The sequence below is a fragment of the Gracilinanus agilis genome, chromosome 1 (assembly GCF_016433145.1).
Source record: "Gracilinanus agilis isolate LMUSP501 chromosome 1, AgileGrace, whole genome shotgun sequence".
NCBI classification, from domain to species: Eukaryota; Metazoa; Chordata; class Mammalia; order Didelphimorphia; family Didelphidae; genus Gracilinanus; species Gracilinanus agilis.
In genome coordinates, this window is record NC_058130.1 from 163,193,756 (window position 1) to 163,209,542 (window position 15,787).

Here is a 15,787-nt window from a genome sequence, read left to right on the forward strand (position 1 = left end):
TTTACAGTTTCATAATCTTGTGCTAAATTTAGATGCCATTGCCAAGAAAGCAAAGTGACAGTAATTTTCATGGAGCTAGAAAAACTGAGTTAGAAATTGGAGTGCCTCTCAGAAAGTATAGATTTAGCTTTCTTATCCTCACTGATTTTGGTTGGCAAGATTTACATTTAGAGATGATTCATAGTCATGATACATTTTGAATGGAAAATTGATAACAAAATATAGAAATAGTGAATTATATTGCAAAACTAAAAGTTAATCTGTCTGTTTTTAAGTCTTTATTCAGAATTCTCTCATTTTCCTTAAATGATCCTTGGTAGAGGAGATTTGCCACTCCTGAGATTCTTCTCTAGGCTCTATTTGGGAAATATATGTCTTGGGTGCTGTTTTAATTTGACAAGACTAAAATAAACTTACATGTTATTTACTAAGATAGGTTAAATTGTGACTTAATTAAACCTTCTCTGATTCTTCATAGTAGTGTTATCTTAAGATAAAAGCCATTTAAGTTATAGAAATTGACTGGTTTATGACTGGAGTGAAGAGTGATTGCATCAGGATTGGATATTCTTTTTTTCAACAGTTGAATCGATTCTTATGGGATTAATGGGAACTTTTCAAGCTTGGTAGGACCCATCAGAACCTCTTAGCATTAACTAGGAGCACCCAGTGTCTCTTCAGTGTCAAGTTAGAACACCAGAGGGTCACTTTAATGGAGGAATTTCTTCCCAGAAAATGCTTATTTACAAGCATATTTCCCACATAAATAACATCAGTAGATCTTAATTTCCTGGATTTTAATTATTTTAGTCTCAGGGTTTGACAAATAGAATTCATTCAGTTTGGTGACCCAAAATGCAACTGAGACATAGGGCAAATATATACTATTATTATGGTTACAGTGTTCAAGGCTGCATCATTAGGTATTAATCATGTACCTATATATGTAACCCAATAAAGTTTGGTTGAAAAGAACAACAAAACCCCTCCATAGTAATAAGTAAAGGTAACCAGACAATTTTTTTTGTATTTGGAACAAAAAAAGAGGGATAAAATAGAAAAGAAAATTATAATTAGAATAACTATGGCATGGAAATTAGTATTTATTGCTTATGTTTTACTTTTCCATTATGTTTCTAATCCCCCCTCCCCCAGTGGTAAATGATACTTTTATTCTTTTGGATAGAACTTGAACGTGAAGCAAAGATAGCCAATTGAAGCAGCTCTTGCAAAACAATATCATTGAATATAGGGTTAGGAGCATCATTAGCCTCTTTTGAATGTTAAAGGACCAGGAAAGACTAGCAACTTTCTAATTCCAAAATGTGTATTTACGAATTTTTCTTTTGTTTTTGTTTTGTTTTGCTGTTTAGGTACAGACTCAAATTACGATATTGAACTTTATGGTAGCTATGGTATTTTCTTTTCTCAAATTTTTTTTGCAGAACATGTATGATTAAAATGAAATCTGTTGAGCTGAAAGATGAACTGTTACACTCAGTTAAACACACATCCCAATTGCAATATGATTTTAATTTAATATTTTAATAGTATTCAGTTGCTGGCATATTTTTCCCATGCTATTTTATTTCAAGTTTAGAAGCATACAAATAGTGCTTTTCCTCTCCTACTTCTGTTCTTAGGAATCATAAATTAGTATGAGGTAGAAGAAAGAACATGTGAGTAGGAGTTAAAAGTTCTGGGTTCTAGTTCTTCATTCTAACTTTTGTTCTTTTACCCCAGTTGTGTATTGGTCAAGTCATTATCCTTTTTGGATCCTCACTTTCCTTTTTAACCAATTAATGAACAAGTATTTATTAAGTGCTTCCTATGTATCAGGTATCAGGTACTGTGCTAGGTACAGGGAATGAAAGTACAAAGACTGTAAAATGAGGGGGTTGGGCTAAATGACCTTTACACTTCTTCCAACTCCCAGATCCTTTGACCCTTTAAATCTGTTTTGGTCATTTGGGGTCACTATGGAACATTGGTTAAGTCCAGCAAGAGGACAAAGATTCTTTTTTTATTTATTTCACTTTTATTGAAAGAGAGACAGAGACAGAGAGAGAGAGAGAGAGAGAGAGAGAGAGAGAGAGAGAGAGAGAGAGAGAGAGAGTGAATGTGACTGGACAAGTCACTTAATCCCCATTGCCTAGCCCTTACCACTCTTCTGCCTTGGAATCAGTACATAGTATTCATTTCAAGGTGGAAAGTAAGAGTTTTAAAAAAGAAGAAGTTTAGGATAAAATAGGGAAGAACTCAACTGTAATTTGATATTGCAATTGAAGACAAGGGTTGTATTTTTACTGAGTATGACAGCTCATCTTTAATAGGTTTCCAAACCACCCCTGGTATTCTGGGATGGGATTGAGCTGAATGAGATGTATTGCTGGGAGGAGTTGGTTCATAATTTGACCATTGCCAAAGGTGTTTAAAATGTTGCTGTTTTGATCCATTACTGTATATATTATCCAACTGAAGCTTCTTTCACTTGGGAATCATGTTGCCTTCACCTCTTCTGAATTTATTAAGGCAGCCATTTTTTCCTTTCCTTCTTTTCCTTTAAAAGAGGGACAAGTATTATTATGGGGGTGTTTTGGATGATTTTCTGCATGTGTTGCTTTTTTGATGTGAATTATGTGTACATATATGTGTAAATTTATGTATCTATATACATATATCTGTGTACATATGAATGTGTATATGTGTGTTTGTATGCATATATAGTGTTTAAGGTCCTGGAATAACTTTTATAGTCAGACTCTTTGGAAAAAAATTAAGGGAAGTGGGAGGTTGGGAAAAACATGTCCAAATTATGATTTAAATGTTTCTTTTATATTTTTGAATTATGTTGCTGGTCTCTTTTCCAGGAACTTAAAACCTTTCTTTTAAAAAAATCATCAGCTTGGCCCCAGACTATAATTTTTTATTTGTTCTTTGGGTCAGAATGCCATGTTCTGGAAGCTGTGGGTTCACTCTTGGCATGCTTTAGCCTTCCATGCTCTAGATCCAGTGAGCTGTTGGAAATAGTGGAAGGGAGCACAACAATAACTGGCTCAAATTGAAAAGGAAATTTGTTGAATGCCTTTGATGAGAATAATTCTTTGAATAATTAAACATGAACTGACCAGTTCATGTAAGCCAGAGACAGGTAGTGAAATGAGAAAACCCCTGAACTGAACACCAGGTTCTTGTCCTTCATCTAACACCAGCTAGATTTCAGGCAAACTGTATGACCCTTCAAGGTCTCAGTTGCCTCGTATGTAAAATGAAGAGTTACTTCGAGAACAGCATCCTATAATTCTGGAAGGTTCTATAATTCTACATAATTATAGAAAACAGTAGATATTTTCCTTCATGGATTATATTAAAATTTCAAAGATAGCTATGCTAAAGCCAAATTATGTTCCATTACCCTGGACCTTAGGGAGATAATTCAGACGATAAAATGTAAGAATGTTTTCCTTAAGATTTTGCCAGAGCAGTTCCCTTTGTAGTTTGGACAGTTTTGATCAAAGGTACTTTATTTATATACTGATAAAAGGATATTGGCTAAAAAAAAAACAACAAAAAAACAAAATACAATGAAACCTTGAAAAACATTTTTCTTTCCTGTGATAGTTTCTAAATATCTTCCATGTTATTTATATTAGTGAAGAAGGACATGATGTTGACCTGTCTTAAGGATGAATTGATAGACTTAAAATTTGGACAATCAAATATTTCCTTAAAATATATTAATATATCAGCATAATTTTCCTTTCCTTAGATAATCCAGAAACCAAAAAATAAATAATGGACAATTTAGGCCTCTGAAAAAGTATGAATCTCTCTTTAGGCTAATCATTAGAGATGTTTTTTACCCTACCAATTCTCACCTCCTTACTCTGCCCAATCCCCAAGGCTCCTTCTCTCAAGTCAGATGCTCTAATAGGTTGTAGTCAGGAGATGGGTTTTATAATTCAAAATGTCAATTACTTCTTGGGAATGTTAGTCAATCAGTCCCTGAGCCTCAGTTTCCTTATCTGTAAAATGAGACCACTATATTATTTGATCTGTAAGAGCTATGAAAGCAGGAAAGTTCAATGATCCTGTTATTCACCAATGCCTCCTCTTTAGCATTTATTTTGTTTAATGACTTAATAGCCAAGGTTATCTTATTACACACACACACACACACACACACACACACACACACACACACACATAAACTCAAACTTGACCCATACGAAATTGATAAAAGGCCTGGGATGAATACAATTTTTGGCTTTTGAGCCCAACATTACACTGGATTTATTTAGTAAGCTTAACAATGCCTCTGCTACAATGAGAATATTCTCAGAAAACTGTCATGTATTCTAGCTGTGCTCTTTGTTTCACTAAAGGCTTAAAGCTTTGTGGTTATTGGCAGAGTAAAGACAAAATCATTCTTGCTTCTCCCTCCCTCTCACTTTCCCTTTCTCTCTATTTTAAGATTATGAGACCACATCTAATGATATTGGAGATACTACAAATAAAAGTAATCAAATCACTTCAACGGATGTTTCCAACAGAGAGAATGAAGATAGCATCACCGTAAGTATAAATAGAAGTGTCTGGGTTGGGACTGTGCAGGCTTACTGACTGAATAGGACAGTACTTCATTTTCAATTATTGCTTTCTGATCAGGACAGGAAAGGTTTTTTTTTCTTCTAGTGCACAAATGTGTATGTGTGCATATATGTGGTACAAATGTGACACATTTATTATGCTAGTTTTATTATTTAGAGAGAAAGAAAAGAAGGAAAGAAAGGAAGGAAGGAAGAAAGGGAAGGAAGAAAGGAAGGAAGGAAAAAAGCAGTAAAAAGGAAGGAAGATGCTAATTTGCATTACCTACTTTCTTTTGCTCTTTCTAGTTCAGAAACTGTAACTGTTAACTCAGATATTTTTCATTGAGAGATATTATTTACACAGCTGTAAACTAAAATATACTGAGAAATTTTGCAAAATACTGGCTTGCACCTCCAAAAATATTTTTTTAAATCTGCTTCTACAAATCAAGTAGATAAAGTAGAGGGTAGTTATTTTAGTGGACAGAATGTGCTTTGCTTTATAAACATATCTGTTTTGAGGTTCCTGTAAATATCTAACTTCTCTTATGCAGTTAAACATTTGTGCATAGATTATTAACTACTTGAGAAGAGCCTCTGTAACCTCGGGTAAATCAGTTGGTCTCTGGCAAACTCTAGTCTCTGGGCCACAGTTTCCTCAGAAGCAAATCAAAAGGCTGAATTATATGACCTCAAGTGTATCATCAAGGTCATTTTTAAGACCAAGAAGTGGAAAGTTAAGCTTTGGGATCCACTACCCATTAAAGATAATTTTAAATGAAAATAAAACATAATCATTAAAATGCAATGACCATGGGGAAATATTATCTGATTAAATAAATTATTACTTTTTAAAAAATCATTACCTTCTGCCTTAGAATCATGCTGTGTATTAGTTCCAAGGCAAGAGAGTGATAAGGAGTAGGCAATGGGGATTAAGTGACTTGCCCAGGGTCACCCAGCTAGGAAGAATGTGAGGTCACATTTGAATCCATGACTTCTGGTCTCTAGGCTTGGCTCTCAATCAGTAAGCTGCCTACTTTCCCCCGATTTGTAATCTGCTTTTCCCAAGCACATTTTTTTGAACCTTATGCAGCTGTAGAATGCCATTTGCAGTCCAGATTGCTCAGATAAATCTGCATTCATTTTGCAGTTTTCATAGGCTTCCTCTCCATTTGCCACAGGCATGGAGAATTATTGTAGGTCTGCACTGTTCATTCTTATCTTCTCTTTTGCCCTTTTCTGGCCACTATGGTATGTAGACATTTGTTTCTAATGTTCTAGTTACAATCAGAGAAGTTGGTTGCCTTTTCCCTTTATGCTGAGGACCCAAGGATATCTTCCTGTCCTTTCTCCCATTCACCCATCAATAACCAGGCTGACACCATTTGAAGTAAAGGTGGCTGAGCAGTTAGAGTGGAAACACACTGCCAAAGAGTTACGACTTCATCTTGGGAAGTTCTGTGTGAAAATAAATAATATTAATAATTAATAGGCCTGGTGATAAATTTTGCATTCATGGACAACTAGCTCAGCTAATTTAGATGAGTCTCATCACTAGATTGGCTGCAGGTTTTTAAAATTTTTGGCCACACTGACTCTTGAAGACCACCTCCCAAGGTGAGGGCTTTGAGACCATGCTGTAGAGGGAATCAGTTGAAAGAAGAAGGGATATTTTTAGCCTAGAGAAAAGAATTTTAGCATTTGGAGAGCTGTCCTGTGGAAGAGAGATTAAGTTTATTCTGTTTGGTCTTAGAGGCCATAACTATAAGCAGGGAGAAGAAGATCTTAAATCAAAAAAAGGAAAAACTTTCTGATGATGAGGACTATTCAAAAGCAGAATGAGCTGCTTTGGCAGATGGTGGGATCTCTGTTACTAAACATTTTCATTAAAAAAAAATTAAATGATATTTTTCAGTGAACAAAAACCTATGCTTTCTCCCTCTCATTTCCCTTTCACAATTGGAAATAGAAAAACAAAACCCTTACAACAAATAAAAGGAATTCCCACATCGGTCATGTCCCAAAATATTGTGTCACATTTTGCAGTTTAAGTCCACCACTATACTACCAGGAAGTGGGTAACATGTTTTGTCCTATGGAATCATGGTTGATCATTGTGTTGTCGGAGTTCTTCAGCCTTTCCAAGTTGTTCGTATTTTGTTGTCATTTTAAAAAATAAATTTTCATTAATATTTTGTTTTTTCTAACACTGGAATTTCTTCCAGCATTCCTCTCTACCTCCCCTCACAAAAAACCATCTCATAAAACAAATAATATTTTTAAAAGAAAATAAAGTTAAAAAGGAAAAAGAGGGAAAAAAATCCACAAAACCACTCAGTACATTAAAAAGTTTGAAAATATATGCAGTGTACCACACTTGTGTACCCCCATCTCTACAATATACATACATACAAATATATGCCATGTACCCCACCTCTACAAAAGAGTAGGGTGAAGGTTTCTTCCCATATCTCTTCTTTGGGGCTATGTTTGTTCTTTATAATTTTGTACCATTCACTTTTGATTGCTTTGTAGTTGATCTTTTAATTTAGGTTGTTGTCACTGTGTACATTGTATATTGTTATCTTGGCTCTGTTGACCTTTCCCTGCATCTGGGGTATTTTAATTATATAAATTGCTCTTCTGGTTCTGCTCACTTCATATAAGTGATCTCAGATTTCTCTGAAACCCTTGTTTTCATTATTTCTCACAGTACAATAATATTCTATTACATTTATATACCATAATTTGTTTAGCCTTTTCTCAATTGATGGAATTGATTTTTTTTAGCAATAACCATAGTTTGTTTATGCATATTTACATCTTTAGAATTAGCATTATCAAGGCTCTTAGAAATAGTGATTCTGTCACATTCATATAGTAAGGCTTTTTTCAAAGATATCCTTCTACTTTCCATCACCACACTATACATATAGACAGGGAATGCTAAAATGTGGTCAGTTACAGCACTGCATCAATTGTTTTTATATAGATATATAGAGGGATATATATATAGAGGGATATATATATACACACACATATATATAAATTATGCACAAGACTTAAACATGGATTTAAATTTCAGTTCTTTGCCAATACAAAAAAAGAAATGGTATGAATATTTTTGTACATTTGGTTCCTTTTCTTATGTATTTGATCTTTTCAGAGTATAGGCCTAAGTCATTGGAGATTTTAAGGCAAATGTTAGATGACCACTTTTTGGTGATGTCATAGAGTCTATTAGACTACGAGCTCCTAGAGAACAGGAGCTGTCTTCAGCCTTTTTTTTCTATCCTTAGCACAGGACGTGGCACATAGTAGGTGTTTATTAAACGTGTGTTGACCGAGTGATTCACTGACTAGCTGGAGGACATTCTAATTCATGTATTTGCTGGCCTTCATGGCCTTTGAAATCCTTTCCAATTCTGTTTTGTGATTCTGACATAACAGATCCTTTATTAATATTAATTCATGGCTTCTATTTATTGGAGCCCAAGGTTAAGATAACTTTGGAATGTTTAAGGTTCTTCCCGAAAATTCAATCTGCTTATATTGGGGTAATGGATAGAGAGCTGTCCTCAAAACCAGGGAAATCTGGGTTCAGGCCCTGCTTCTGACCCTTACTATCGGTGTCACTCTGGGCAAATTCCTTAATCTCTCCGTGCTATTGTCAACTCTTCACATTTGGGAAGACTGCAAAATTATAGACAAGGTGCCAACCATCGATGATATTAGGAACTTCCTCATCAATCCCTATTCCTAAATCATGCAGTTGGCCTTTTTTTAAAGGCTCTAATTTCCTTGAAACCAATCAGATTTTCTGGCTTAGATTATAGGTCACTGTGGGGAAAAATGCTTTATAAAATACAGAGTGATAAAGAAACGTGAGCTGGATTTGTGGATTGTTATCGTTCAGTTCTACTCTTAACAGTCTCTGGGGATTTTCCCTTAGGTGTACGTCGTCGTGGGGATTGCGGCTTTGGTATGCACTGGTCTGGTGATAATGCTGATTATTCTTAAGTTTGGGAGACACTCCAAGTTTGGCATGAAAGGTAAGAAGCATTGCATGTATTTCTCTTCTTGTGTGGATAAGTTTTACCTTATCAATGATGCTGAGGATCAGGATTCGAGGTTCAGAATTACTAGAGGGCTAACGTTAAGGTCCTAAAATGATGGGAGGAGGCTAGAGGCCATGCATGATCGCACCAACCATGACCATTATTAAATCAGCTGGACTCCTTGGCATAACCAGCTTTTCAAATTGAGGACTGATTTCCCAGGCAGATATCTTGTCACTTTGATACTGTAATGAATGGCTCCATCGGCAGCTGGTGCTTAAGACTTTCCCTTGCTTCAGAACACAGGCCAATGGGACCAAGACAGACAGAGAAGGATTATTTTTTTAATAACTTGTATGCACAAGGAAAGATCTTTTTCTCTGCATTAGATTCTGCAATCCATGCACAATGATGCTGTTGTCCCTGTTGTTTCTGCAAGGTTCTCGGCTCTTCTATTTAGGGAGCCGAGATGGGAAAAATTTAAGATGTGCTTTTGTAATTACTTTGAAACTTCTTAGATAAGAATGACCTTTTTTTAGTGAGAAAAAAATGCTTCATTCCAGAACGGTTAGGGGAGGGATTATTCCATTTTCAATTCAATTTGATAAACATTTATTAAGCACCAACTACATTCTAGGAATTGTGCTAATGATTACCCAACAATTAATGGTTGGCCTGTGCAGAGGTCTCCAAAAAGTACCCCCAAACTTTTGGAACATTGTGTATTTTAGAAAAAGCCTGATTGAAACAGCAGAGAATTTTGACCATTTGGGGGATTTATGACAAAAATTTAAAATTTTGCACTTCTATATCATATACGTGAGATATTTTTTATACTTTGCATGTTCTTGTAGATAGCCATTTATGAGATGCAAATGGCTAATTTATGCTAAGTGGTTTAAGAAAGGATTTGATTTATTTATTCTCCTACCTTTGCTTGAATATAGGCCTGAGCAATTATTTCTATGTGTCTGCAATGGCTGGCATGATGTAGTAATGTAATTATTACTATTCTTCTTATTCATGTCTTTTGTGAACTTGGAAGGGAATTTTTAAAATAATAACATTAAAATGCTTTATAATAAAGGCCATGAAACTGGAAAAGAATGTCTTTCATGGACTCAGCTTTCCCATTCTGTGTTCTTTACCAAGCTTCTGAAATCTCACCAGTCATGTGTGAGCTGGGGCCTAGGAAAGTCCTCCTACCCCATTCTAAATCTCTTCTACCTGCTTACTAATGCATGATAGTCCCTTTGTGATGGTGGTGGGTGGTGGTGATGGTGGATTTTATTCTTTAATTAGACACAAGGCTTAAAGTGCTAATAACTCTAAGAGAGGGAATAAATTCATTTACATTTTTAATATTTGATTGATATATGATCCTTTCCAGTGAGTAGATTTTGACAAGGAAAAAGACACTTGTCTTCTAAAGATGAGGAATATGGGGGTAAGGTGAGGAGGGAAGTTATGGGGATAAACACAGTTTTGCCTTGAGTTAAACTGTTTAGGTACTGCTGTGTAAGGATTAGGTCACATTTCACAGTTAGTTTTCTATAATGTATTAACTTTTGTTATTTTCATTTTTAACCTAAGAATATTATTTCTTTTATTTACTTTGATTAAGTCTAGTGCTTCATTTCCTTGAATTTTGTGCTCCAAGTGGATGCCCCCCAAAATTAGTGATTTTAATCAGAGAAAACTAAATCCTAACCCACCAATTTCAGATAATTCAGGGGCTTTAGTTCAGATGAGATGTAGCTCTGTCTCTTCTCTGACCAGGGACATTTAGTGGAGGTGAGACTGAATATGGCTTGACTGTGAGAAGAGATGGTATGGAGAATGACAAAAGAGGGAAGTGACTGCTCAGCCAGGATAATAGCTCATCAGATGGGGGAGAAGGAAGAGGAGCTGTTGCTCACCCCTTCCCAGTGTTTTTCAGTAATCAGCTAAGCTTTTATAAAGATGCCTCTTAAGATTTGACACTTGTGATCTTAAGGTTAGGCCTGCAGATTCTAGATAGTTCAGAGTCAAAAGACAAATATAGACATGGGGTATTAATGCTATGGAACAAGATTGGATTGTAGAGCCACAATGACCAGTTCCTCCTTGAGTGTGAGTTGACCTTACTTCCTGAGTTTTCCAATCAAGGGTTTTGGGACCCAGGAAAAGTACTAGAATTAAGAGGATCAGGAGATTCTTCCTATAGAAAGTAGTATTTTAGCTGATAGTTGGGGGAAACCAGGAGGCAGTGATGAGGAGGGAGAGAATTCCAGGCAAGAGAGACAACCAGAGAAAATGTCAAGAGTTGAGAGAACACAAGGAATAATATCGCAGTGACCCTGTGAAGGATTCACCAGGGAGTGAATGGATGCTTATCCCATCAAGGAAAGCAGCACAGTGGAAATGAAGACAGAAAAGGAATAGAGGTAGCTTTGGGGCTGGGAGATGACTCTGGGATTTCCGTACCCTCTCCTTCCCACCCCAGCCTTACTGTATGTTCTATCTTTGCCTATGTAGGTGAAACTAGATTCTTACAAGTCTGCTGACCTACAGAACTAAAAACCCATGGAAAAAAGACAATAGAATAGAACTCTGGTTTTAATGAGGCAGAATAACTACAATTGCTTTTGGGTCCTAAATATCTGTCTGCTCCTCTCTATGTGCCATGGCTGTGCTTTGTGGGTGTTCTGACCCTTATGAGAAAGCAGCTAACATAAAGGGTGGTGGATGTAGAGAGAGAGAGAGAGAGAGAGAGAGAGAGAGAGAGAGAGAGAGAGAGTGTGTGTGTGTGTGTGTGTGTGTGTGTGTGTGTGTGTGTGTGTGTGTTTCCCATTCAGTAGATCTCATGTCTCTCTGGTTGAAATGATGTGCTAGCCTGGGTTCTGGGCTCAGTTAAACATATTTTAGGAATGATCTCTTATAACTTTGTGCCTTAAGAATTCATTAAAACTGCAAACCCGTTAGGAGAGTCCAAAGCCATTGGAACGTATAAACCTTGTCAAATGTTAATTAACTGAAAATACTGGATTAGGTGGTATAATAGAAAGGATAGCTAAATTTGGAGTCAGAAATATCAGAGTATAAATCCCATTTATGACTCGCCAGCTGTGTGATCATGAACAAACCACTTACCCTCTGTACCTCAGGCAATTCTCTTAAACTATGAATTATAAAAGGGACAAAATCATGACTTGATTAGGATTTATGTTACTGTTTGGCTAATCTACATTTGAGGCCTAGGGATTAAAAGATTTCATTTGTAAATATATCTTTAAAATAATCTTATAGCTATTGGGAAATCATTTTCAGCAAAGAATTCATTATGCTAAAAATAATAAATTTAATAGGAACAAAACTTAAGCTGTTTAAGTTTCAGTCAGGTTAAGTGTGAACTGGAAGACATTTTGGAATCTTGGTCAAAAACTTTTGAGAGGAAGATGTATGTGCCAGATAGCCAGAAAACACAGTTGTCTTAACATCTGTAAGAAACTATATCTATAATCTTTTTTAAAGGGACTTGTGAAACAATGATTTATGAAACAACATGAACACAGAATTTTTTGAGAGGTTGACAGGATGATTTAGAATTCAGAGACTAAAAAATAAATTAAATTGAATGAACTTTCAAATAGATGGGTGATTATGTTCTTTGCCAACTTTACATGAACTTTGTTGGAGGAAACCATTGGCGGTTCTTACTAAAAGAATAAGTATGAGATAGTGGGAAAACAAAACAAAACAAGACAAAATTAGACTTGGAATCAAGAAACCTGGTTTAATTTCTACCTCTATCATTTTTAAAGCTATGATACTATTTTAAGTAACTTAATTTCTTCCAGCCTCCATTTCTTCATCAGTAAAATGAAAATAATTATGATGCCTTTCTCTATCTAACACTATCTAGCTAAGTCTATTTTTTCCTTTTTACAGTACTTAAAAGGATGCATGATTTAATTAGTGTGGGTGCTTTCTCCACCAACATAGCTCACTGTCTTTCCATGCCCAAGTAGACAGTTTCAAAACTTCCTAAGGCCAAAAACACAAAAAGCAATCATATAATACTAACCTTCTGGTGATGTCTCTTCACACTTAGCCAGTTTGGACCTCAGATAGCAGCCTGTGTTTGTGCTGGAAACCTCTCCCGCTTGATAGAAACTGCCAGAGCTGACCACAACTAACAACCAGCATCTAGCCTACTGCCTGGTGCCTAGTGGGTACCTTATTAATCCTTGTTGATTGATAGCTTTCCAGAACTCTGGATCACTTTTCTTTCACAATGAGAAATTGTCACCAAGACTTTAGTAGAGGGTAAGGCTGATTAAATATAGACAAAGATTAAAATTAAATTAAAAAATGAGATAATGTCCATGAAAGTGCATTTTACTCTGGAGTTCTATATAGATGTACGCTATCATGCAACAATGTGATTTTTAATATGTCATGTCAACTATTCTCTTCACTCATTGCAATCATGGAAGAGATGCCTCATTCAAAATGTGTTTGTCTGCCATTGTTTCAAAAAGTTTGATGCTTAGAAAAGGCTTGGTGCCTCTTTAGGCCCAACCGTTGCTTGATTTTCTAATTCTTTCTTCCATAAATCTCATTTCTTTTATTATTTTTCCTCAAACACTCACATTTCATTTATTAAAACAGTTTAAAATTAAAAAAAAACCTCTTGTTTCATGTCTTCCAAGAATTCTAGTCAAATTTTTGCTCAAACTGTCTTAATCTCTGAGCCTTTGCCTGTAGATGTTTGAAGCCATTCTTTTCTTCTGGGCTTTTATCTGCAGTTTCCCTCCCATCTACCATAATTTCTAGATAACAAAATGACCTAATAATTTAGTTTAAGGGGCATCTTAATACTCTCTGAGAGTATAACAGATTGGACCAACAGTTAACTTCATAGTGTTTGACACACAAGTGGGTACCTAACAAATGATTATTGAATTAATTCCTTGAAAGTCATGATGATGCAAACAGAGACAAAGTGCTAGCACAATGTCTACCACATAGTAGGCACTTAATAAAATTCTCTTTGAATTGTCTTGACCAAAATAGGATGTTACAAATTCAGGTAATACGGAAAAACCACAGTTTGGCCAACAATTGCTTTAAACATATGTTTATGTAAAAATGGAAAATGTATGGATGAAATAAAATAAGCTTTCTTCTCCCTCATATTTGGAGATATGTTAAATATTTTTTCTCTTTTTTGTATTCATGAGTGATATAAGTACACTTTATAAAGCTAGTACATGTTTCCATTGGTAACAGGATTTGGGTTGCCCTGGGAAAAACGGGGAGTATAATTGGGTTGATTTATTTCATTGCAGAACATCGCAAATATGTATCTAACCTTTGAAAACAAACTAAATTACCAAAATCAAAGAGCCAAGAACATATTCAGGATTTTTTTTCCTAAGCCTTTAAACTGATTTAATACCAGTGTTTTAGAAAATGCCTCACCTGCATTTTCCTCACAAACCTGTTAAGAAATGGTGCACAGCTTTGGAGTTTGTATATAATGTGGTAGATTCATGCTTTTAGTTTTATCCTGAGTAGCTTTAGTCATAGTCACAGGTCTTAGTGAACCCCTTATTTATATTATTTAATAATATTTATCATATTATTATAATATGAACACATATTATATAAGTGGAAAATAGCCTGAGGTTCTGGAGAGATAGAGATAGATTGATATGTAAATATGTAGATAGATACACATAAGGATAGATAGACAGGTTGATAGAAATGATAAGCAAATAGGTCTATATAGAGAGGTAAATTTGTAGACAGATTGATAGAGATGATGGATATGTAGATATATGGTTTGGTATGCAGAGATGATAGAGATGGATTGATAGGTAGATATGTGGATAATTTGATAGAGGTAATAAAGGATAAATAGATATAGTAGATAGATATGTAGGTGGGTTGATAGAGATGATAAATATATAGATTGATAGAGACAAGATAGATAAATAGATATGTAGACAGATTGATATATTAAAAGCTAGAGATGATAGAGATAGGTAGATATGTTGGATAGATATGTAGACAAGTTGGTAGAGACAACAGCTATGTAGATATATAGTTTGATATAGATCTACCTATATCCATCTATCTTTTCTACCATATCTATCTATTCTCTCCTATCTCTATCAAACTATCTATCAATCTACCTATCAATCTCTCTTTATCATCTCTCTATAAGAAACTATATAAACTATAGACACTTTGATAGAGATGACAGATATGTAAAAAGATTGATAGAGAAATTGAGATAGGTAGATATGTAGATATATTGGCAGAAATAGTAGAGTATATATATATATTGAGATAGAGAGAGAGAAAAAGAAAGAGAGAGAGAATAAGAGAGAGAGATGTAGACAGTATGATAGAGATGATAGATATATGGATATATTGTTCAATATATAGAGATGATAGAGATGGATTTGTTATTAGAAAAATAGATATGTGCATATTTTTATAGAGATAAAGGATATATAGTGTATTTATTAATGTTTGCTCTGTGCCTGACACTGCAAAGTATTGAGAATATAAGTATAAGCAGAAAAGCATGATGGACTCTGCTGGCTTATATTCTACTATGAGAAGACAGCTCATAAAAGGGAGCTGAAAAGCACTGAGAATAGGAGGAAGTTGGGGTGGTGGAGGTATATGTGTGGTACAGGAGTGATGAGACGAGGTCTACATAGTTGAGGATTTGGATCCTAATCTAGAATAAGTATAGCAAAATTTAAATCTCATACTAAGTCCCTGAGTCAGAATTATAACATGTCTCTAAAATCCAGACATAAGACTCCTTCCATTCAAACTATGCTGTTTTTTAAAAAGTGATCAAGGCAAAGCAAACCCTACAAAAGAATGAATTTTATTTTAAAAACTATTCATGGAATGTTTTCTCATTTTTGATAACCTATTGCTTCTCAGCCTTTTGGCTAAGATCAAATGTAGTATTTATTTTGATAACCTTTGCAATAGATACTTTTCCTGACTTTCCTGCACAGGTCATAAAAATCTTCCTTCCTTCCTTCCTTCCTTCCTTCCTTCCTTCCTTCCTTCCTTCCTTCCTTCCTTCCTTCCTTCCTTCCTTCCTTCCTTCCTTCCTTCTTT

At 35.1% G+C, this 15,787-nt stretch overlaps 1 protein-coding gene across 3 annotated transcripts in view; it reads left to right on the forward strand.

Annotated features, from left to right (window-relative positions):
• Window positions 1–15,787, forward strand: part of NTRK2 (neurotrophic receptor tyrosine kinase 2) — a 404,681-nt gene that overhangs the window by 112,785 nt on the left and 276,109 nt on the right. For all 3 annotated transcript variants that reach the window (XM_044658576.1, XM_044658568.1, XM_044658583.1), the window contains 2 exons: window positions 4,475–4,575; window positions 8,545–8,644. In XM_044658576.1, the coding sequence (XP_044514511.1) occupies window positions 4,475–4,575; window positions 8,545–8,644 (201 nt within the window). The remainder of the gene's footprint in view (window positions 1–4,474; window positions 4,576–8,544; window positions 8,645–15,787) is intronic.